This window comes from Ruditapes philippinarum, unplaced genomic scaffold (assembly GCF_026571515.1).
Source record: "Ruditapes philippinarum isolate M1 unplaced genomic scaffold, ASM2657151v2 ctg21601_1_1_1_1, whole genome shotgun sequence".
Classification (NCBI taxonomy): Eukaryota; Metazoa; Mollusca; class Bivalvia; order Venerida; family Veneridae; genus Ruditapes; species Ruditapes philippinarum.
The window spans coordinates 344-26,348 of record NW_026859118.1 but is presented as its reverse complement, the minus strand read 5'-3'; the positions used below and the strand labels follow the sequence as shown (position 1 = coordinate 26,348).

At 33.0% G+C, this 26,005-nt stretch overlaps 2 protein-coding genes across 3 annotated transcripts; both read right to left on the bottom strand.

Moving 5' to 3' along the window:
• Positions 1–2,150: 2,150 nt before the first annotated feature.
• Positions 2,151–3,651, bottom strand: LOC132755283 (von Willebrand factor A domain-containing protein 5A-like; the record flags this gene model as incomplete). The annotated part of the gene is made up of 2 exons (XM_060746125.1): positions 3,268–3,651; positions 2,151–2,370 (listed from the first exon to the last, which is right to left on the bottom strand). Coding segments are annotated over exons 1-2 (451 nt in total), but the record flags the coding sequence as incomplete, so codon positions are not given.
• An 11,174-nt stretch (positions 3,652–14,825) lies between these two features.
• On the bottom strand, positions 14,826–22,319 carry LOC132755284 (uncharacterized; the record flags this gene model as incomplete). 2 transcript variants are annotated; one of them, XM_060746126.1, is given in 6 exon segments in its annotated part: positions 14,826–15,143; positions 15,389–15,513; positions 17,229–17,417; positions 18,854–19,021; positions 21,567–21,720; positions 22,251–22,319. In XM_060746126.1, coding segments are annotated over 6 exon segments (885 nt in total), but the record flags the coding sequence as incomplete, so codon positions are not given.
• Positions 22,320–26,005: the final 3,686 nt, after the last annotated feature.

Sequence of the window (26,005 nt, the reverse complement as noted above, 5' to 3'; positions counted from 1 at the left end):
TCCCCTGTATTTATTTAATTTCGGGAAGCTTTTGGCCCAAAGTACGAAAATAAGGGTTTAAATTTTGGTTTTGAAAAATTTTTCGAAAATTTTAAGTAAAATTTTATTTTTGGGTTTTTATCTAACATGTAATAAAAAAAATCTTTTGTCAAACATGTTTTTTGTTTTTCCTTTTATTTAGTTTTTTTTTTAACAATTAAAAAAGTTGTGGTAAAGTGGAAACAACAATCTAAATTGTTTTAATAAAATTTTCAAATTTTCATGTGGAAACAATAAAATTTTCAGAAATTTTTTAAAGGGGAAATTTACATGCTACAAAAAAAAATTTAATTTTTTTTTGAATTTTTTTTACCATTTTTACAATGTTTAATTTTAATAAAAACGGGCCCTTTGATAAAAAGTGTTCGCAATAGTTTAAAACTGTATTACAGTAAAAACTGTTTACAGTGTTCGATGGGAGAAAGAAAAAAAATCATTTAGACGGAGCAAATGTGGGACAGTCTCTATATTAAATTGGTTATGAACATTTTTCATACAATTTTTGTTGAAAAACAGGTATACCATATAAGGGTTTAAGTTTAAAATTTCATGTTAAAATTTAAGTTTAAACTAACCATAAAAATTGTATCTAAAATTACTATTCATTAAAAATTTTATATTGTAAAACGTTTGTAAAAAAAAGTTTAATTTAATTTTACTAAAAGAGATGATCAATTAGAGAATTTAATTTTTTTTATAATAACTGTTTTCTTTACGGATTTAAAGTTTAATAAAAAATTGATAAAATTTTAAATAAAATTTATAAATGCTCCGAAAAAATTAAAATCGGGTTTCAAAAAATAACCAGCCTTTAGAGTTTGCATTGGTTTTTTCTTTATCGCCAAAAAACCGCAGCAAAAAATGTATTGCATTGGTCTTTAAACATTTTTTTCGGGGAAAATTATTTAATTTTCGCCAATTGTTAATTGTCAAAAAAGCCACAGTGTATTAGCGGGTCGCCGATGGGGCATGCAAAATGCTAGATAAACGTGCTTCTGATTCGTCAATCATGAATACGTAATGAAAAATAACAAAAGGGCTTTGCCTTCGGCGTGTATTGAACTTTGTTTTATGTTGAACGCTTTTTATTGCGGATTACCGGTAAATTGGGTTTTAATTGGAGGTAAACAATTTTAACAGACTGCGGGTAAAAAATATACGGAAAATTATAAAATGGGCGATGAAGCAAATCGCTGATCCGAGGGATTTCTTTACCAAAACGTCACATAGTTCAATCATGTCCCTTGCAAAATCGGTTACGGCTCAAAAACGTAACGGGTGACTAAATCATGGGGGTTTTTAGGACTGAAGGGGGTCGGGTAAATACAGCCCTTTTTAATAGTAAATACGTTTTGGCCACTAACTTGGTCCTCTAGAAGAAGTCCCATATACAGGGGGGCGTAAGACAGCTTTACTTAATTGGGTTTTTATGTTTAAAATATTCTACGAGCAACTCTTTGAGACAAACTCTTTTAAAAATTCCCAAAATTTAAAACCAAATTTTTTGTGAAAAAATAAGTTTTAAAATTCTCAAGGTTTTTCTTTTTTCTTTTTAATAGCTATAATTATTTTAAAATACATCATAAAAAAGTATGTTTCTAATATAAACCCAAACATTTTATTTTTACTTTTTTGTAAAAATGTTTAATGTTCAAGGGTGACCGGAACTTCGGTGGGATTTGAAAATCCTTTCTGCGATAGAAATGGGCCGGTTTCCCAAAATATTTTTGCAATCAAAAAAAAAAATTTAAAAAATGGGTTTTTTGTTTCGGGTTTTTCCTGGACACGAGTCGACCCCGATTTGCAAAACATTTATGTGACAGAGATAAATTTATAAATCAATTACAATATTTATTGCTTTATGCTATACTAGTATTGCACTTTCATCTTGTATACTGAATGTTTTCCCTAAATACAAGCGTTCTCGTATATTGCAATCGAGTGTTTAGTTGTTATTTGTAGAAGTCTGGTAGAAAATAAGATGGCACAAGGCCAAATCTAAACACAATCATTTAAATCCTTCAAAAGTTATCCTGCGTTACCCAATAATTAAAAAGAAAATTTGCTTGAAAATGGACATAAATATACTTCTTTATGTAATATACTTCTACCTGTAAAGTGTCTTGGATTAAGTACAGTAGGGAGTGTGAATCTTAGTTGACCATCAGGTTCTTGTGGTAACTCAATCACATATTTCATCACCAATGAAGCCTCAGTTTTAGCTGGTAGATTACCCAGCATGCAACTGAAGATGTCCCCGGCAGAACTGTCTTCTTTTAGCAGCATGGCTGTTTTTCCACTTTGAACAGCATCATCATAAGTCAATTGTGCCTGAGATAAAATGTAGAGCACAACAACACCTATGTGTTTTGTACAGGATTGTCTGCATATAACGTTTTGTAACAATAACATAAAAAGTTATCTTAATTAGCTTATTTTCTTTTTTGTTATTATATTCATTAGAATTACAAGAAAACACAAATATAATTAGCATAGAAAATACAACACTTTTGATATAGATGTGCACATCGCCGCGCTTATAGAATATCGATACTTTACAATATGCTCCCTAGCAATACAAAAATGTAAATAACAGAATTTAGTGTATATATTTAAAATTGCTTAGGATAAAACATTTTCAAAACACTCAAAAAGAAGCAAACATATTTTTTTATATGTAATATATTAAAATGTTACGCTTCAAAATATTCTAGATAAACGAACCTGTAACTCATTTTTTATGGTTATATATTATAATTATAATGCTCAAATGAGGATTTATCAATATTGTAAGTTCCAAAAGAATTATTTGTAAATATATTACCGAATTTACATTTCATGTTACTAAAGGGAGGTAATTAGAAATTTATTTGCCATAAAGTCTAAGTCATTTTTTTCAATAAGAAGTTAATGCAAATATTTAAATGATTACATATAATGTGGACAATATTTTCAGTACATATTTTACACATACTTCGATGTTTGAAAATTGTTTTATTTGCATAATTATGTACATATATATAATTTCACTAATTGTGCTTTACCACTTTGATCACAACATACAGGATCTCTAATTTTGGATCGGAAGTCAATTGAAATAAGAAGAAATGATTTCTGTCTTAGGAAAAAGGTCGTAATGTTAGGTTAGGTTGTTGAAGACTACGGGAGATCGAAAGGCGGGGCTCCACTGTACGGAGTATAAAATATTTAAAACTGTATAAAACCAACCTGCTCACGTTCCTGGATTTCAGCGACAATATGACGGCCATCAATGTGAGCCTCAAACTGAAACACTGCACTGCCATCATCTACAGGGAATGTAAACACCGCCTCAACTGGCGTCTCCTCAGTATTGAAGTAGGTCAGTGTGGATGTCACTTCTGCTACATAGCCAAATATCTGAACATCTACCTTTATAGACTTTAATGGAACTGAAATAATGTTTGAAAGAGAGTTCATGATTGTTTAAACTTGTTTGTCCAACACACAGACCTGTCGCTGATCCCATGATACAGATGAAAGTCAGAATTTACGCATATGTTCTGATTGGAAACGTTAAGATACTATGTACAGACTTTTCCAGAAAAAAACTACTACAAGAGAACCATAACGGCCTTATATCGTTCTTTTCAGTATTATAGCATAAAATCGACTATTTTTCCCTCTTTTGCCCATGTTATAACGGGACCAAAACCATGTGTTAACATAGTCACGCGCTCTTGCTATAGCCCGGTTTCACCTATGCGCAATACATACAGGGCCCAGTAAACAAACAAACAAAAAATGACGATTTGGCCTGTTTGCCGAAGAGTCATGCGCTCTTGTTATATTGAAATTTATTGATTCGAGGGCCTCAGTCGCATATTCAAGTAACTATGCCGGAAAAACGGCGTATAGACATCGGTGCTAATCTTGGTTGTCGCCCTTTCTAAGAAACGGACAGTTGTCATGCACCTGTCAATATTTTGCCCTACCGTGGGGGCGGCGGGCATACACGGGGCTTTAGACAGAAGACCATTCCTGACAGGCGGGAATTCGACAAACTTATGGAATCCGGGTCCCGGGTAATAGACTTTGGCCGGTTTTTAAATCCCGGGACTCGGGAATTTCAAAGCCACAAAATAAAAAAGGGGAGTAACTGCGAAAGAGGTCAAAAGACGACGGCTATATTTTTATTCGTGTTTTAGAAGTTGCAGACATGAAACTTTTCGATTTTTTCTACGGTACTGTAGAGAAAATTGTGGGATAAGGCGAGAAGGTTGCCCCAGAATGGGGATTTATTTGCAAAGGTATACAGGGATTGTATTCTTCATTTGTTTTCTACCCAGACACTATGTGGAGCTTAGCGGTTTTCATGTTTGTCATCTGTTTTCGCGTATAGACCCATTTATTTTGCGAGTCGAAAGGCGTTGGAAATCACATGAAACTGACACAGATCTCGTATTAATAATACTAAATCCACAAAAGAACGTTCACTTTGCCTGTAGATTATAAACGATTACTGCAGAAAATGTCATATCGATTGAGATAATCCCTTTAACTGCATTATGAATGAACTGATCAAGTGACACAAAACGGATGTTGAATTCATCCGTATACGGTTACACACGGGTATGACTACACACAGAATTATGTTATTAATTATTCATTTTATAATTATTTTAACACCTATGCTACCAGTGTAGATCCAGATAAGCTTGCACATCCATGCAAGGGAGTCAAAATCCAAAGGCTGAAGTCACGGGACTCCAAGTCAGTAGTTCCCGTAAGCCTTGTTAGAATCAGAGACATAGAGATAAGCAGCCCTTATATACTCCATTGAAATAGCACTCATGCCTATCAAAAAGTGAAAAATTAGGCATTTTGTAGCAAATAAAACTTAATGGATGTACATTAGATCCTTAAATATTATATACCCTTTCTTTTGAAAGGTAAATCTTTCATCTATGACTGCATGTTAAAATATTGGTTAACTTTCCATGCCTTTCCCTTAGAAAAAACACGGCAGAACATACCCACTGAGCCATTTTTTTTGTCATATGAATAGTTTTGTAACAAAAAATACCAAGAACTTTCTCTTTAAAAAATGATGTAACATTTATTTTAATGGGAAACTGTAAATATTTTTACCTGCAGGCTGCAGCAATAGACAAATGCATAAGTTTTCAGAAAATGTATTATTTTACTGATTTTGATATCTGGTTAATAAGTTTTACTTGCTACAAGTTTTTAGTTTAGCAGGCACGCGTGATATTTTTACTGGCTAGGAAGAAGCCTATCTCTGTTATCTATGTCTCTGTTAAAATATGATTTTTAATAAAGTAAGAAAATGCATTTAAATACAATGTATGTCAAAAAAACAGATCTAAATAAAATAATATCCTTTTTTTCAGATGTATTACCATCATTGTTTTTTATCATTTACTGTTTCAACTGCTTGTCATAACCAGGCTTTGAATCTTGGCTATTGGTTTCATCTTCATTAGTCTTGTATTGCTTTTACGGTCGTGACTTGCTCTAATAAAAAGTAAATTGAATCTGCAGAAACTATGTTAAGGCTTTGTTCTTATCTGATAAATGTGAATGTATTAAAATGTTGATTTACATTTAAACAGGTGAACATTTGGTTGGACCATTTGACGAGTGTTTCTGCCAACAGAAAAACGGGGCAAGGCAAAGGCGTCCGAGACACGGTCTTTGAAAAAGGTATTCAGGCACAATTGCATTATGAGTTGAATTTCATAAATGATTGCCTCAACATTAAATGAGTCTGAGGCCAAAAAAACTCTTTTTTCAGAAAGCCATACAAAACATATAAGGGGTATTGCACTTTTGTGGTCTAAATATGTGTATTTTATCATTATCATGGTAGGGAATCATTGATATGGTGACCTGTGACGTAACATGGTATCTTAAAGTCCCATTATGCATTTGTAAACTTTATTTGAAATAAAAGAGTATTCAGTTTCACACCAGTGACATCAAGTAGAATTCTGATGTAAAAATTTGCATGTCATTTCTTGAAGACATGAAAGAAAATCTTCAAAATACGCTGTAAATATTGCGCTCATGTAGCGCAAATGTAATAATTGGAGGTATGTTTGGATGAAAAAGTAATTTCTGAAGAATAGTAATGCGGAAATGAGCCATTTTCTTTTATAAGAGGATAAGTATGATATGTTTATTCAGTAATTGAAATTTTACTCACAAAAGCATTATGTTCCTTTAAACTTAAAATTCTCCTGAAAAAGCACAATATTGTTTATAATGTCGCTGGGGGCTACTGCAAGTCCTGTCAGTTTACGCATACTCCAAAATATTTTTCTGTTAAACAAAGATATTGACAAAAATTCTCACATGGACACCAGAATCTGAAAGATTATCAATTTCTGCAATACCATGTCATGTGGTCTCCATATCACGTGATTCCCCACCATAAAATTGCAAGATTAGTTTGATAGACTTAGTACCAGCAGAATTGTTAGAAAATAATGTGTTTTCAAAAAAAAAAAAAAATTCAGTACCATATTTGTTCCAAATAGAAGAAAAAACCACCTACTGTTTTATCTATCAAAAATATATATGTTGGAAATCTTTGTTAAGTTGTCGCTACTAAAATTATTAGTTTTTTAAACAAATCCAGGTTCAAGCTTCTATCCAGGCCCAAGCTCCTATCAATTGTTCAAGCTCCTATATATCCCGACTCAAGCTCCCCCATCCAGGCTGAGGAAAGTGCAACTTAGCTTAAGAAAAATTATGTCAGTTTCTTTTTTGTAGCTTTGTGTTGAGCTAATAATTGTTGTTTTCTCCATGAAACTTGGTCCAAAATGTTTGGCTGAAATTCTCGGCCAAAGTTCAAGGTTGGGTCATGTGGGGTTCAAAGACTTTATGTCACTAGGTCAAATTTAGAAAAAGAATGCAAACACTTTAGAGGCCACATTTTTGGGCCCATTTTTTCATTAAAGTTAGTGTAAATGTTCAACTCTAATGAAATCCAGAACATGTTCAAAATTAAGTCATGAGGGGTCAAAATTTAAGTCACTAGGTCCTAGGTCAAATCTTCGAACATTTTTGGTCTAATTTAAATGAAACTTAATAAATTTTGAAACCTTAAAAGGTCATTATAAAAAATGCCCTCTATTTTCAGAAAAACAATGTGGAAGTGGTCCAGGTTTGGCCGCAGGGGGAGGAGGAAGAATGTCTTTTTTAATGACTTTTTGTGTTAAATGTTAAAAATAAAATAAGAAGTTAAATTGTTTGTAAGTTTTTAGCTCATCTTGAGCTGTGAGCACGAAAAGCTATTGTGATCATGACCAGTGAATGTCTGTCTTCGCAAATCTAGTGTCCTCAACTTTTAGTGTTTTTTAACACTCTAAGAGGCCACAGATATGGTTCAATTTTAATTAAGCATGCTTACCATCCCTACAGAAACTGGGTCATGTGGAGTCAGAAACTAGGTTAGTAGGTTTATTTTGTAGCTAAACTATAAATGTAAAATATTAAAGAGCTTATACGATCGATTGTGTGTCCGTGTCCGCATTGGTTTAAAGTTTTTTAAGTCATACATTCTATTCTATGAAAGATATTTTATTGAAAACTAGGTACGGTATTAAGTGGGACTACCACTACCATACTAAGAAGGTCTATAACCATGATGCATTATTTTCAGAATTATGCACCTTTATTACTTGAAAATACCCATTTTTATAAAAAAATATAAGTATCTTCAAAGTCTAATTATTTGAATACTATCAAAGTTATTTAACTACAATTGATACATATATACTCATTGGGAGTGACTTTACCTACCTTACTTCTGAGGCCCATTAATCTGGATTCATTATTTTCCTAATGATAAGCCTTTGTACTTATATTTTTCATTGTTTTTCTGATAACAGTTTTATTTATTGATTGATCTATTAGATATTTACCCTCTCCCCTACCCCGGGGCATTTGATGCACCAAGCAGGCTCAAGGGTGGGGATTTAGACAAAATTGGTTGTCTCTAGGGTGGGGATTTAGACTTCAAAGATTTTAAGATGTCAAATTCCCCTGGGTCAGCCCGCCGCCCCCCGGGCGGGCATAATATTGATAGGTGCATCAATGTAAACAAATACAGTAGTTCTAATCTACCTGTCATTCAGTTTAACACTCCGATTAACTTACAAAACTAGATAACACAAAATTAATATGAGAAAATGTTTTTTATTTATGTTAATGTTGATAAATGCTCTTTATATTTCTTTGAGAGAATAATGCTTAGTGCCTGATTTTTTTATAAACTTGTTTGCTTGGAAAAAAAAACCGATTCTGATGTCACTGATCTTTTTTCTACCGTCAATCTGAAATCATTCTACGAATTTCTGAGAGTCATGTTTTGTCTTGGGTAGAGGGTAGAGTAATGTAACGTTTTTTTTTTTCTTCGAGATAATAAAATCTCCAAAGGCCAAGCTTTGTTAAATCAATTAAAATTTCAAAATTTCGTTCGGTTCCGAGAAATTTTCCAAGTTTGTTGGGCCCCGGAAAAATGAAACGCATACGTAAAAACATAGAATTGGATAATACTTTCCAAGCAACAAGACTTTAATGTAATTGTGTTTTGTATAAACTATACATCACGAATCTGTTTTTGAAAATTTTATGCTATAAAAGCGTCAACGCACGTTTATTTCGTGTTATAAAGTCTGCAGAGTCCCTCGGAACTTTGGAGCCCTCGCCCTAACACGGGCTCGGGCACCAACCGTTCCTCGGGACTCTGCAGACGTTATAACACGGAAAAACGTGCGTTAACCCTATAATCCTACAATGCCACTCAGAATTGATATCTATTTCCTAAGTAAACACTATAAGGCATTTGTATCCTTTTTTAAGTCATATCCATTTATATATATCAAAACAACAAGTCATCTGATTATTATATCAACATTGATTGTCACATCATTCATTAATCATTTAAACAATAAGCCTGTTCTACTACGATGTTCCTATTATCGTCCACATAACAAATTCGCTAGTAAACACACGCAATAATTATACGCCTCTGAAAAGCTCTTCAAAAAGGTGGCGAAAGTTAGTGTACTTTGACGTTTCGCATTCTCAAATTTCGCTTAGTCTCTCAAGAAGATAGATGATCCTGCCTATTCTAATAGACAAGGGAACATTGGTTACTATCTGGCTGAAATTTAAAGAGAGTCTGTATATAATTGAGACGTCCTTAACTTTTCGCTAGTGTTGTGTGTTCTCAGAAGGGCTAACTCATCGCATAAGAGACTAGTCGGAAATCTAATGACATGCGAAGATGAGTCTAAATTCTCGCACCTTTTGTAGATAGGAGACGGATAACTAACCGCAGGGTCGTGTCTATGACATTCCGAGCTAGTCTGTTGTCCGCTATATCTTTTATGGCGATACATCCAGTCGTCGCTTCTCGGGAGGTATTTATTCGTGTCTGAGAGAACACGCAGCATTACGAAACTAAAGACTATAATTATCGAGGCAAACTTGTTCTAATTTTCGAGATAAGTATATGTTAAATAAAAAATGTTTTCCCCTATTCTCCAAAGAAAAAGTGCTCAAGAGACTAGCGAAAAGTTTAAGACATGCGAAGTTTAGTGTACTAACAATCATTCGCCCTTTTTGAGGCCATAAATTATCTCGTGTTACTAGCGAAATTTTGTGCGGGACGATATAGAACACCAGTATATTTTCCATGTATACGTGTCCAGGCTCTGTAAAATATATAATCATTTATAAACAATATTCTCCTAATATATAAACGATAGCACACTCCGAGAGTGCCCTTCCCCTAAACATAAACTAAATTGTAATTCCCCCCAACAAAAAAAAAAGATATATAAAAATATTCGCATGGATCAATAAAACATGTGTATAGTCTTAACAATTTGACATTTAAACCAATGTAGAGAGAGTAAACAGATACTTAATTCTATATATATTTGGGCTTAACCTAACAGTTCAGATGAGATAAAAAATAAACGGACAAAAGTGTACAAAAAGCTGCAGGGCTGGTTAGAATACTGATTTTAAGTCACTTTTGCCCCGCTATACTCCAGTAGATAAAATTTTAGGGTCGAGAACAACTGCTGCCATTTTGTCACACATGCATATATCTACTTTTTGTAACAAGTCATTGTCAATTGAAACGAAGTTTTGTCTAACACATATATATTATTAAAACTCTATTCCAATGAGATTTTTTGGAGACGAGAGATTTTTAAGATGTCTATTATTATCGGATGGTTTTAATTTGATTTTATTTTATTTTATATGATAAGAGGGTTAAAAATACTTTATTAGGACACAGAAAAATATCTTGCCCGAGGACGGCAGCCGAATATTGACCAAAAAAAACTTTCCAATCCGGTGGAAGATTTTGGAAAATTTAATTCATTGACCCTTCGGGATCACCAGAAGGAAGGAAAAACCCGGACAGCTTATCTAGAAATATTATTAAATAAACTAACTCGGGCGGTCCTTCTGATCTGACTAATCCGGTAAAATGATATCTTCCTTTTCTCTGTACTGTATGTCATCGTTATCATTATTTGATGAAAACTCATCTTGACGAAAAATATTAATTAGAATTATAATAAATATAGTGTAAATGTTCGTTTAATACAGATGTAATTATGACTTCCTTTCATGGCACAATCAGTTGTAAATATTCACAAGAGTTTCAGAAGAATAAATTTGGTAACGGGTATATACGAACACTTACAATTTGTGAATGACTAAATTTTACACGCCGAGGCTAAATTTTTAAAATACCATCGTTAGTACCTACCACGTTGGTATTTAAAGAAATGTAATATAAAAACAGAGACTTTAATAATACTTAGATAATAGTATTTAGATTTAGCGAAATGCACTGCATTTGACATTTAGAGAACTATATTAAAAGTATATTTTAGGTACAATCTACGATTGAAAATGTCTCTAAACATTCATTAAATCAATTTAAGATACCACACGAAATAACAAATCTATACAAAAAATCCGAACTATTGTCCAAAGTATTACTCTTTACCTCTTATTTTCAGACTCGAGAGATTTGAAACAAAGAAAGCCGACGCACAATGAACAAAAAGAATCCCATGTAAAATGAAATGCAATGAAACAAGATTCCTGGGGCTACTAGGTTAGTGTTATGACAGAGAAAGTAACACATGAAAGTAAGTCTACTTATTTTCATAAGGAACATATTATTTAATAATAGAGGGGGTTGTAGTGCTTTATATCTGCACACCCTTTATTTAATTAATTTTCCGCACGTTATTTTCGATGAAGAGGGCTTTCAAAGTGCAAAAGTTGTTGTAAACGCCCTATTACCCGTGTTTTGGAGTGAGGGCTAATTGCTCATTTCACATCCTTTTTGACATATGCATGGCCATTGAACGTTTTGGGAATTGTATAATATGTATTGAGAGAGTACAGCAATTGTACAAGACCACACCAGTTCCTATCAAAATAATTCATGGATTTAATAATTGATAGATAGAAAATTCTGACAATATTATTTACACAGATCTTATACATCCTTGTAAATCTCAGTTTCAGATTAAGGTTAATAAACATACAATATAAAACAAAGAGATCAACTTATGATTTATAAATAGCGCAGCATAAAACTTTAAACTCCTTTTATTTGCACATAAATATCATAAAGAACAAAACAAGTACATATCAAACAATGTTATTTCTAAAACTATAAGAAAAATACTTGTATTATAAGTTCAAAAAATTACCACAGTCTATTTAACTGATTGATGACTTACATGAATGTTTACTGAAACATGCTTATTCTAAACAACACTAAATATTCCTATGTAAGTTGATGGTAATAATTACAAAAACTTATGTAGATATATTACATAATTTTCTTATTTAATTTTCCTTTATTGTAAAATTCATTTGAATAAAGGTTTGAGTTTGAAATTAAAGGTAATGAACCCCATGTCCACATATTTAGACGGCGTTCACAACGAGCGTCCTCATTGAAATTTTAGATACACGTGAAGTCCGAGGGTGGAATCGCTAGTAAGAACGCCGCAACATCGGAGCCGGGCTGGGCATACGCGACGCCGGTAGCATCGTATGGCACGCATATAAAGGCCCTGTCACAACCGATCAGCGCTTTGCACTGCGTTTTGCACGGAGTTGTAAAAATTTATAAACAAAGCTGCCGCGAGAATCGCATATGGAAATATATCTTATAATATTTTTGATGACATGAAGACTTCCATGGAGAGTCTTCACACGAGCGTCCCCAGTGGCAATCAATGGCTGATAAAGCTACACGTGAGCTGCCACGAGCGTATTTATATGACGAAATTTGTCTTCGTTTCTAGATCTGCGCTTCTACTCGAACGTTTTCTTTATGAGCTATTATACTGCGCTTTATACAGGAGCGCTATACGCGTCCGCTAAACGCGCATTCACACTCTGGACTGAAATAGTAAAGCCTCTGTATGAAGCGAGCCGTATGCGGACGCAGGTATAGAGCAGCCGTGTAAGTGAACCGACAAATACTTGTAACAAGCCTGTCCGCGTGGATAAATCCGACACCCTGTGTTAATTTCGGCCGCTTCCTTTTTGCGACACTTTCACGAGGAGCAAGCTACACATGTTGCGATATAGTATAGGAGATGATTACTGAGTTGCTGTACGGAGCGTCTTGCTACGCGGCGCGAATCTCAATGAGCTCAACTTTAGAACGCCGAGTGACGGGTCGTATATCGTATATTTGAGACATAGCTCAATAATGCGCGGCCTGAATCGCGTACTCGGCCGTTTGTATGCGACTAGCCAACTATGGGACGATCTACGGCGATGACAAGGCGTATGGTTTACTGACGATCTTTCTGCGCTCACCTTCCCGGCGTTCTGGAAAATTCATTGACGCCGTGAACACGGCTCCGGGCCCTAAGTGTGACAGGGGTTATGTTAACGCCGGTCGCGGCGCGCACAATTTTTTGAAGAGCAGTGCTCAAAACAAACGCTTTTAGAAGAGCTTTTACGATTTCAGCGCAGTGTGAACGCCGCGGAGAGCGCGCGATGAAAGCGCCGTAAAAGCGCAAAGAACGGTTGTTAGAAGCGCGATCCGAACGGAGGAACAATGCGTAGCAATTAAAACGCACCGTTAAAGCTGTAGGCATTCGCCATAAACGCCAGGGACGAATGCCGTGATGTTCTCCATGAGTTTCATAGTCATACAAAAAATCATCACATTTTTCAATTGCATCTCGCGGCGCTTTTAATTATTTACAATCGCCAGTGCAAACGCAGTGGAAAAAAGCAGAGCAGTCTAGGTGTGAACCAGGCCTTAAACAGGAGTCTAGTGCCTCTCTAGTACATTGAAATGCGAGAGAAAATTGTGTTTCTTTCCAAAGTAAAAGTGAAACATCTAAAACCTTATTTATTTAGCCCATTTACGCCAATTTTTAAGAAATTCAACAGTCAATTTTTTTAGAGTGGACACAAAATTGAATTACAATTGGCATTCAAGTATGACTTTGACCAAAAAGGTAGCATTTTGGCAGCATAGGTTAAGCACATCATGTTGTTCATGTAAACATTTGACCTAAACATGTGACCTTGACCTTAAGTTACCATATCTGCATTATGAGTTATGTAAATTGCCATTTAGGAGGAAATATCTGAGCCCAGTTTCATGAAAATTCTTAAAGAGGAATAAAATTCATAGAAATTCACAGAGCAGACACAAAATAGCAAACTGACAATTGACACTCTGACATTTAAACTGTAAGTATTATCTTAAACTTGAGCCAGCACAAGTTTGTCAAATGTTAATAACATGGCCCTGTTTATATATATTTTTAAACAAAATGTAGATTTTTTCACAAAATACAGGATTAACAGAGCGGACATGGACAGTAATACACGTAGAATACATTAGAAATATTTACATGAAAGACTTTCTAGCATAAGATTTACATAAACATAGGCTCATTGCATATATGAAGAAAAATTCATAGATACAAGATATTACAAAATTTTCATCATCAAATCAAAATTAAATAATCTCCAACCTAAATGACAGGATCCTAAAAATATTCACGAAATTTTACATTTTTACAAAATTTCATGTAAAGGCAAAAACAGCGCAAAAATGAATCACAAACAATATGTCTATTTAAGTTTTTTTTCTAACAGATTGTATTTTTGTAAAGATACTAAAACAAATCACGTAATATTAATATTCAGCATCTAAACAATGAAATAAGAGTAACTTAAGAATCAATAAAAATATGATTTATGAGAAATGCCAACGGTGTGCACATGATATGTCGCTTTTTCAAATTGATTTAGACATCATATCACAGGATAAAGTCGATTCGCACATGGTTTGAAAAATATCTTAGTATCACATGGTAAAATGAACTAAATGCAAAGTTGCATGGTAAAATTGTCTCATTAAATTACATATACGTTGCATAGCTGTAGCGAAAAACACGACGCTACCCAAGCAAAACCGGGTGGAAAATAAGAATTCTCCCCTTTATAGACGTAACAAACTACATACAAATAATTAAATAAAAAGTTTCCCTTCAAACGATGCTTACGCATGGAATTATAATAATATAAGTTTTATAAAATGCTATAGATAATCATATTAAAGGTGCAAATAAATTCAGATGACATTATTCATGTACGATGTATACAGTAACAAATAATAAAAATACATTTGCATCCCTTAAATATTTTTTCACTTGTATTCTGGCATTCTAAGATAATAAAGAACACATATTTCATACATATTAATCAAACGTTAAGCCTGCAAGACGCTTGCGTTGTACATTTCTTTTTTCATAAGTGTTGATTAGAAATAACAACTCATAGTAAGTTGTCTATACATATGACTATATTTACATGTATGAACAACATTACTTGGTCCACATCACTTCTCTAGTATGTTTAATGTGTTCCTCTGTTGTAAAGCTAGGACTTTGAGTAGATATCCAGGCAAGTGCTTTTGCTTCTATCATCTGCCACTCCTCTTGTCTTTGTGAAAACTGTTTACGTAACCAAGCAAGAACCAACACTGTACAAACAACACTAGAATCCTATGAAAATAAAGTTAGAATCCATTAAATTTATTATTTTATCAATTATGTTAAGAACAAAATCAGAATTCTGGAAAAACATATAAAAGAGTCAATGACATAATTTTTTTTTAATCACCAAAGTTTCATCATCCACATACAACAGTTTAACACATCAGCAAGACAAAAATCTAGAACAGGTTTAAGAGGTGATCATGTCCTTGTACTTAGCATTTTGTAGCAATTAAAGTAACCAATATTTCTACCTTAGAAAATGTTAATTTGTCCACCACATCTTCTTTCGTTACATCAAGTTGTTGTAACAGCTGATCCGACATATTCCACTGTCCGTGTAACTGTTGTAAACCTATCACTGATATCATATAATCACCTGAAAAAATAAATAGATGCCAGTAAAATCTCCTACTCTTAATGTGATACTAACTTATGATTCAAATTTGAAAGACATAAACTGATAAGTGATTGAAGTGACTGAATCAATTAATATCAACTATGAGACAAAGATGTTTTTATGATTATGTTTCCTTTACTAGCCTTTCGCTTGTATTTCTGGCCTTTATGCCAATTTTATCATGAATCAGCCATTGGTCCAGCTTACTGGTTTTCCTAGATATCTAACCAGTAATTACAAAAGTCCCTGCAAGTGATTGACCACTTATCGTACATGAATTATGAATAAGCAGTGAGAAACAAATGACCATTAAACTTAATATCTAGCAGGAATTTTGCTTTGCACAAGGTGATCCAGTGACTCAAGTATTTCCTCTGGCACGACACTCTTATTGTGAATCAAAACGTATTTGAATAAGCAAGTCTATTGGATTGATATCCCCCTCTGTATGATACAAACCACATGACTGAAGTCCTAAAGGATTATCAAGGGAACTAATTTGGTGTATTAGTTCAGTTCATGTAATAACACAAAGAGAAAAAAAAAATTTAATTGAAATCTGAGATCAGGAAGAATATACTTTAAAATTTAACTCGACAATTACACTTGTGAGCTTTACATATATTTTCACATTTTATACATCAAGAAAAAACATGGCAATGCTATGAAGCCAAGTTCTTAACAATAGCCACTACCAGCGGGTTCATACTCTCAGTTTTTTGTCTTACCAAAATGCTCAATAAGGTGAATATAAAAAAGTCAAGGTCTAATTGGAATTACTCAAAACGGTTTTTTAAACTGTCTAACTATTAACCGAATCCATTAATAGCCACAAAAAGGTCAAAAACCACATGCCTTATTCCCTAAAGCTTTAATGTGTATTATAAGTAACCAATATAAAACTCACAGAAAACTAAATTATGTATGGTATGTGTTGATTTAAGACTAAATACATAATTATATAATAGTAATACCATAATTTGGACATTTATACCAATTTCTAGCGCTAAATGAAACAACAAAAGAAAACATATTAACAAAAAGTTTTTTCGTAGTTTTATTGTGAGAAATTTAGTATGTCTTTAAATGGTTTCTTAACTAATCTGGGGAAAAACCCCATAATCACAGAATAGATACTCAGACAGTCGCCTTGACTGTGGCCATATAAAGACCACAAAGCAATCTCAAGCGAGGTAATTACATAAGCCTTATGTGTATACCAAGTTTGATTACAATATCTCATTCATACCGGAATCCACCTGTATTTTCGCCAGAACGCCAGCTGTTCTTTTTTTCAAATTTAATAACCAGGATTTTCCAAAATAAACCCTTGTTAATTAAAGATATAACCATATTTGTATTGATATATATCTAAAATATATAACATTACAGTTACATTCATTTTAAAGTGACCTCTTGTAGCTATTTTTTTGTAACCTAAGGATATCTTTTCTGTTCATCCTAAATAAAAGAATGGTTTTTACACCACAACTGTTTCACCTGTAGATAATGATGTCATTTCAGATTCAAACAAACTAACATTTTATCAGATTGAGAAGATAACAATCGTAGTGGTAAGTTAAAAATAACTGTGACAAAACATAGTTAATAATAGTTAATAAGAAATAGGGTTGCACATATAGATTTACGGCATTATGCTATTCTTTCAGGAGCTGCCCTAGAAATAAAATAACCTTTCTGTAGACTTGTAGGTTCCCTTGAACCAGTAACATTTTCAGCACTCTTTTTCCTAGTGTTGTATCCAGGTGCACTATCACTATCCTCCATGGACTTTCCATCACCCTTGTCTTCTTTTGTGCGATTGATTTCACCGACATACAACTTTATTTTAGAATTTGCATTGTCTATCTCATTAGCTTCATCTGAAAACACAATTCTTTGTATATGAGTTATTCATATTAGAGAAACAAATGACATTGAGACTTAATATCTAGGATGAATTTTGCTTTGCACAAGGTGATCCAGTGACTCAAGTATTCCCCTGGCACGACACTCTAATGATGAACCAAAACGTTTTTGAACAAAAACGTATTTGAACAATCAAATCTATTGGATTAATATCCCCCTCTTTATGCTACAAACCACATGATTGTAGGCTTTTGTAGCCCCCACGGATTATGAAGAAAACCATGTTGGTGTATTAGTTCAGTTAATGTAATGACACAAAGAGAAAAAAAAACAAATAACATTTAAATTGAAATCTTACAGATCAGAAATAATATACTTTAAAAATTAACTCGACAATTCCATTTGTGCGCTTTACATATTATCAAATTTTATATATTAAGAAGAAACATGGCAATGCTATGAAAGTTCTTAACAATAACTACAACAAGCGGGTCCATACTCTCAGTTTTTGTCTTACCAAAATATTTAATAAAATGAATATAAAAAAGTCAAGGTCTAATTGGAATTACTCAAAACGTTTTTTTTTTAAACTTTCCAACTATTTACCGAATCCATTAATAGCCACAAAAAGGTCAAAACATGGCTTATTCCCTAAGGCTTTAATGTGTATTATAAGTAACCAATATAAAACTCACAGAGAATTAAATCATGTATGGTATGTGTTGATTTAAGACTAAATACGGAATAATAGTAAAACCATTATTTGGACATTTATACCAATTTCTAGCGCAAAATGAAACAACAAAAGAAAACATAACACAAGTTTTTTTCATAGTTTTATTGTGAGAAATTAAGTATGTCTTTAAATGGTTTCTTAACTAAAAATCCCATAATCACAGACTAGATACTTGGACAGTTGCCTTGACAGTGGCCATATAGACCACAAATCAATCTAAAGCGAGGTAATTACATAAGCCTTATGTATATACCGAGTTTGATTACAATATATCATTCATACCCGAATCCACCTGAAATTCCACCAGAACGGCTGCCTTTTTTCAAATTTAATTACCAGGATTATCCCAGGTTAATAAAAAGATATAATCATATTTTTATTGATATATATCTAATATATATAACATCACAGTTACATTCATTTTAAAGTGACCTCTTGTAGTTTTTTGTTGTAAACTAAGGATATCTTTGCTGTTCCTCCTAAATTAATGAATGTCATTATACAACAACTGTTTCACCTGTAGATTATGGTGTCATTTCAGATTCAAACAAACTAACATATTTTGAGATTGAGTCGGTGGTAAGTTAAAAATAACTGTGGCAATATTTATGCAGTTAAGCAAAAATCTTAAGTAGTTAATAAGAAATAGGGTTGCACATATAGATTTACGGCATTATGCTATTCTTTCAGGAGCTGCCCTAGAAATAAAATAACCTTTCTGTTGACTTGTAGATTCCCTTGAACCAGTAACATTTTCAGCACTATTTTTCCTAGTGTTATCCTCCACAGACTTTCTATCGCCCTTGTCTTCTTTTGTGCGATTGGTTTCACCGTCATACAACTTTATTCTAAGATTTGCATTGCCTATCTCATTAGCTTCACCTGAAAACATAATTCTATGTATATAAGATATTCGTATAAAGATATTTGTGGAATTATAAATAAACCTGCAATTCTTTGTCTTGTTTTGTTTTGTTATTCAGTTGGGTATTAAGTTATACAGACAATGTAATGTAATTCAGTAATATCCCTACTTAAAAGGTGAAAGGAGAGTTCGGGTGTTAACTCCATGTAAAATCTCAGGCTGAAGCAATCACCTGAGTAAAACCATTGACCTGTCATGAGCAAAGTTGATAAATTCTTCAAGTGAAATAATATACAGTCCTTGACAAGATTTAAACCCCGAGCGGAGAGGGTTACTTGAGGGTAACTTGATTTAAAGAGAGTTACCATAACCACATAACTGGCCACATGTTTTGTTTTGAAAACACTATTAACACTAACATCATTAACCTGATGCCAGTAAGCTAACAAAAGTTCCTCCACTCAGCATCTACATCTGCACCTGGTTGTTTACAAGACAACCAGCTTATCAATTACAATACTACTAGAAATTGCTAAAATGCAGAATAGCAAAAAAAAATGTATAACGTTTTAATGACATTTTTGAAAATATTATTTATTTAACAAAAATAACAAAAATATTGTGTACTGTAAAAAAGTTTTTTAATAAACGTAGTGCTTGGTATATCATATACATGTAACTTCCATCTGCAAAAATCTTGTAGGTTAATGAAACAGAAGTTTGTGGACGAAATAGGACACATTAAGTTTCCCCTTTATTTATATTGGACTCTTTACTTATACATATAGAATAGAGAAAAACAGAACCCCTAAAGAAAGTCCAACACGCCAAAATTGAAAATGTTGCAGGCTCGGTTTGATTGAGCCTGTTCATGGACGGTACTGGAAAGTGCAAGTTACCGTCCACGCCCCCTAGCACCGGCTTAAGCAGAATTCAACATTTAACAAGAAAATGGTGAAATTTTACATTAATGGTGAAAATATACTTGTATCAAAATAAAACATTACAATTGATATTTGATTATTACATCATTTCAAATAATGCAATTTCAACATTCGGGTAAGGGGACATTTACATTTGGGGCAACATAACTGTTAACAAAGATGAAAGAATTAGAACATTCAATGCACTTTCAGTCCCATCAAATATAACAAGAGCATCGCTAGGCAGAGCATTATATGCCAGAAAGTGTGTTTTTAGTAAGGATGAAGCAATTGTACGACATGGGAATTAAATAAACTATTACCTCCTTCAAATAGCAATCCTCCTATGAAGTTTGAATATTGTGGACCAAATGGAACATAAGTTATGCTCTGGAAACTGTTTTCAGTTTTAAGAAAACAGTGAGCTTGTCCTTTAACCCTGGGATGCCAAAATCAATAGGGGTGTTCTACCCAATATGGACAATCATCCTATGAAGTTTGAACACTGTGGGCCAAATGGAACTTAAGTTATGTTCCGGAAGTGTTTAAAGTTTGAAAGTAATAATGTCCTTGACCTTTGACCTTTTGACTCCAAAATCAACAGGAGTCTTCTACTCAATATGGACCATAATGCTATGAAGTTTGAACACTGTGGGCCATATGGAACTTAAGTTATGCTCCGGAAACTGTTTTCAGCTTTAAAGTAATAGTGACCTTGACCTTTGACCTTGTGACCCCAAAATCAATAGGGGACTTTTACCCAATATGGATACTTATCCTATGAAGTTTGAACACTGTTGGCCAAATGGAACTTAAGTTATGCTCCGGAAACTGTTTTCAGTTTTAATGTCATAGTGACCTTGACCTTTGACCTAGTGACCCCAAAATCAATAGGGGTCTTTTACCCAATATGGACAATCATCCTATAAAGTTTGAATAAAACTTAAGTTATGCTCCGGAAACAAATTGCTAACGGACGGACGGACGGACAGACGGACGCCAGAGAGTATAACACAATATGCCCGAAATTCTTTCGCGCATATAAAAACAATCATAAAAGTAAAAACAGAACAAAATACTGGATTTGAATGATAATGTTGATTTTTTTAAACATTAATTAAGCTGAATTTGTATTCTATTGACTGACCATGTTTGGAATATGGCACAGGCCACTGAAATACTTACATTTAACCTGCTTACGGAAACTAAATTTACGCAGATCACGATTTGTCGGGTTTTTATGCCTGCTGAGTATGGTCTGCACTTTGCGTTATTCAATTAAAGATTATTTTGAATTTCTTTTTGAAATTATAAATGGATTTGTAAAAAATTGAACATTACCCATGTCCATTTAAGATAATAAAAATGGCAAGAGTTTAAGGGTCTCAATATCCAAAAACCTAAAGCTGAATAACCCAGTGTGAAAAGATAGAGTGAAATGAAATCAAATAATATAAAGTCCTAACATCAAAACTGAAAATGTTGATGGCTCAGTTTGATTGAGCCTGTTTTGGGAAGACTGCATGGCTGTTATAATGCACAGTCAACAAAATTATCAACGACTGTAATCTCATTTTATTTATGCAAATAAACTGATTTCATACCTTTTACGAATATTCATATGAAAAGAAAATCTCACCTGGTCTAGTAGTAAGATCAGAACACTTGGATGCACCCTTGCTTTTAAACCTTTTTGAGAATATCTTTGGCAATGGAAGACCACATCCAAAAAACCTGGCTTTTTTCTTACTTTTTGTTTTTAGAGCTGGAGGATCAGCATGAGCAAATAATTTCTTAAATATATACAAATGTTAAAGATAAAATATTTTGATTCAACATTTTTATATTTGTCATATATCAATCATAAAAATAGAAATTGGAAGATGTTTGTGTCAAGTTAGAAAAATATGTCAATCACACACAGAAACAAGCAGTATATTTTAATTTAAAAAATAAAGAACACAAACACTAAGAATTAATATAAGATAGAAGCTTTATTAGCTCATCTATATTATGCTCATCTATATTTATAGACAATATTATTTTTCACAATGATGATGTATTCATCCATAGTGATAATTATTTTGAAACGTAATATTATCTTTCTTTACAAAAATTTCTGTATAGTTTATATTTTACGTTTTATTTCGAAATGTTAATTTCCAAATATACTTTGCAAGTTAAAATTATCACACAAGTGCAGGTCGATGTCTGTGAATTGTTTCTTCATATTGCTGTCGTTTAATCTCCTAGCATTTAGATGCTTTTCAAGTTATTAAACTTTACAAATAAATATTATTTGAAATTACTTTATAACACTTACATTAGTTGAAACCTTTGCTTCACATATAGCATCAAACCCATTTTTGTTTTTTGAACAATACTGCTGTCGGTCATCCTGTCATTAAAAGGAAGATTGATTAAATCATAAGAAATAAATCAGTCAACTTGAATCAGTGACTGTAATACATAATACAAACCTATAATTATTCTATTAGTAAACAATCAGAAATCATTAAATAGATTCTGTAGCCTTATTATTATTCTGGAAATGAGATCAGAACACTTGGAGGCACACTAACTTTTCAACTTTTTAAGAATGTCCTTGACAATGGAAGACTACATTCAAATAAAAAAGATTTAAAAACAAAATTATTTACAAATGTAAAAGATAAAATATTTTGATTCGACAATTTTATATTTATCATATATCAACTACATTATGAAATAAAGAATAACAGTTGTCCTTTGAAATTAAAACATGTATGTGCCAAGTTGGACAAACGTGTCAATTACACAAAGAAACTAGCAGTATATTTATACTGGGAAAATAATGAACACAAACACCAAGAATTAAGATAAGATATAAGCTATATTAGCTCATCTATATATAATAGACAATACTATTTTTCACAATGATAATGTATACATCTGTAGTGATAATTATGTTGAAATGTTATATTATCTGTCTTTACAGAACTTTCTTTAAAGTTTATATTTTACATTGTATTTGCAATATGTTAATTTCTATATTTACTATGCAAGTTAAAACTACCACACATGTGCAGATCGATGTCTTTTAAAAGTTTTCTAATTATTACTGTTTGTTCAAATCTTCTACGGCACTAAGATGTTTTTTAAGTTTTGAAGCTTTACTTATATAAGCAATCTGAAATTTAATTATAATACTTACATTAGTTAAACCCTTTGTTGTAGCATTAAACGTATTCCAGTCTCCTGAACGATGCTCCTCCTGTAATTAAAAGGACAATTGATTTAATCATTAGACATTAATCAAGGTCAACTTAAATCAGTGGCTATAGCCTTTAATAAAAACCTTTCATTATTCTACAAGTGAACAAGTAGATATTAGTGAATTAATTCTGTAGAAGGAAATACATCAGTAAAAGAATCAGCAAATTAATGTACTAATCAATGAATACAAGGTAAATATGAACAGGTATCATTCTAAAAATAAACAGCTTACTTGACGTAAGTCTGTTTAGATCCTAACAAGCCCAAGCTCAACTTATGATAATGATCTAAACAAAAATATAGAAGAGCATCATGCTATGCTACTTTAACATTAAATTTTTAAAAACTAAGAGAAAAGTATCTTGAAAAGGATTTTTCTAGTCCTTCGCAATCATTGATTCCAGCACTTTTAAGAGTTGAAAATTGAGTATCGTTCAAGCCGGTGCTAGGGGGCATGAGGGATGTTGCACATTTTCGTTAGCCCTCATGTATGAAGTCAATCAAACCGAGTCTGCAATTTTCATGTAACTTTGCTGTGGTTGATGCTTGCGCGGAGTTACGCTGTCTCCATATTTTCCCTAAATATTTAAAATTGTATGTCTAATGGCAAAATTTGTTAAATAGTTCAAGGAAGAGATCCAAAAGACGTTGGATCACACCAAATGTCTGATATCTAGGCCCGCAGTTTCAGACAGTAAGATTTATCTTCAGGTTTTATTTCTAAAACCTACTTTTAGCTCTAATTACTGATATTTACAACATACAATATCCAGTTACATAATTTTGTACAGTTTAATACAAAGACTATCTATAAGGTAACATATATCAACCTTGACTCATAGTTTTAAAAGTACTTAAAACAGCATGTCCATGAAAACAGACCATTTGCTTCAGTAAGGAAAATGGCTTTAAATAAATTATATTGACATACGTCACAAATGTAATCCGATAATGTCTTTACTGACAAAAGAATTATAAACAGAGACACAAATGTCCTCACCTATGGGAAGTTTTACATGAAGTGCATACTTATTTCAAAGTTTGAGGTATGGACCTGGACTTCATTCGGCAATGTTGATCTTTAACACCGAATTGAGCTAAAAGAGAAATTCCTTCTGTTGTTTTTTTAATAAAATACCGTTATTCTTATGTTAAAAAATCAATTTGTTTTATGTTTCTGGTTCCAGTTCGATGGTCGCCTATCCCTGCGTGGAGGAGCGGACATAGAGACTGACAGACTGTGTCCATTTCTATAGTCTTCTTTTGTACCAAAATGGCCAGGACAATCAAGTAACCCTAGTTGTGGGTTCAATTTTGATCCCAGGGCAAGATTTATACAACATTTGCAGAGGACCACAAAATAATGCTAGATGCCGAATATCAAAGCTATTGGCATTGTGGTTGTTTTAAAGGAAGATCGTTCGTCGAGATATTATTGTTATGTGTGCATGTTTGTGGTGCGCTTACGTGTATTTTCTTTATTTGATCTCATTTCTGGATGGCTGGTTCCAATATAGCTACTGGAGTACTTTGAATCTGCCTCAGGATATGTTTCCTTGTTTTTAAAATTGTCTTTTGACGTCTTTTCTGTGATTTACAACTTTCATAACCGTTGTTACCCTTTGAACCTCCATTTTGTATAATTCTGTCCATTTACTTCTCGTTTAGGAAACAAACATTTTTCCTTAGGGACCATAAGCCGCTTTTCATAGAATGATACAAATCATGTCTCATTGAAAGTTCCATGATAATCGCCGTTTGAACATATCTGTGGATGCTTTATTCTACTTAATTCGGGGCTAGCGGACTTGGACACTATCTTGCAATTAACCGAAAGAAGCCTTGAACATTTTTAAAATTGCGGTCTGAGACGTTTTTTCTTTTTGTCAATATTTTAATGTATTTTCCTAATATAAAAGTCTAAATATACTATGTGATTCCAAGGGATAGACAAGTTTTGACCTCAAAAGCATGGTCTATATAACTGTCGAAGAGGACGAAAAATTAAGGCATAATCAAAGATATCTAAGCTCTAGGCATTGTATATTTTAGAGAAGAAGTTTGTTGAGAAAAATTTTTTATATAAGACTATGCATTAAATGACCCAATTTAAATGCAGAGTCATTTTTGACCCCAGGGTTATGAAATATACAGCTTTTCTAGATGCACACTAGGTTAAAACTCGCCAAATATCTTAGCTCTTGGCATTGCAAATTCCAAATATAAGAGTTAAATGTAAACCTTTTATAATTTAAGTGAAACCCGGGCCTTGGCCATTTTCGACCTCAGGAGTATACATCTTTTGCAAGGTCTGATTGGCAGTGCTATATGCTAAAATTAGAGCTCAGAGATTTGAAGTTTATAAAAGAAGCCCTAAATGTATTTTCCCATATAAGGCTATGTTAACTCTCTAGGGTTGGGATTTTTTTACCTAAGATGCATATTTAATAACAATTTTGTAGAGGACCACAATGCGATTCTTCATAACAAATATATCTAAGCCCTTGGAATGATAGTTTGTAAATATAGAGGCATTGTAAATATATCATTTTTAAAGTCTATGTTTAGCTCCTGTGCATCAACCTAGAACCATTTATATTACTTTTGTAGACGACTTCCTTAGTATCATTCCTGTAAAATGTTGTCAAAATCAATTAATTGGTTTACAATGGATGTTTTGTATATAATAAAAATTGTTAAAAGGTACAGCAAACAATAGACACATTGCAATCACAAAAGCCTGAGCATTTTGTACTCAGGAGAGTTAAAATGACTAACACCACATGCCCACGGGCAGAATGTCGATCTTGCTTGTCTTAATTC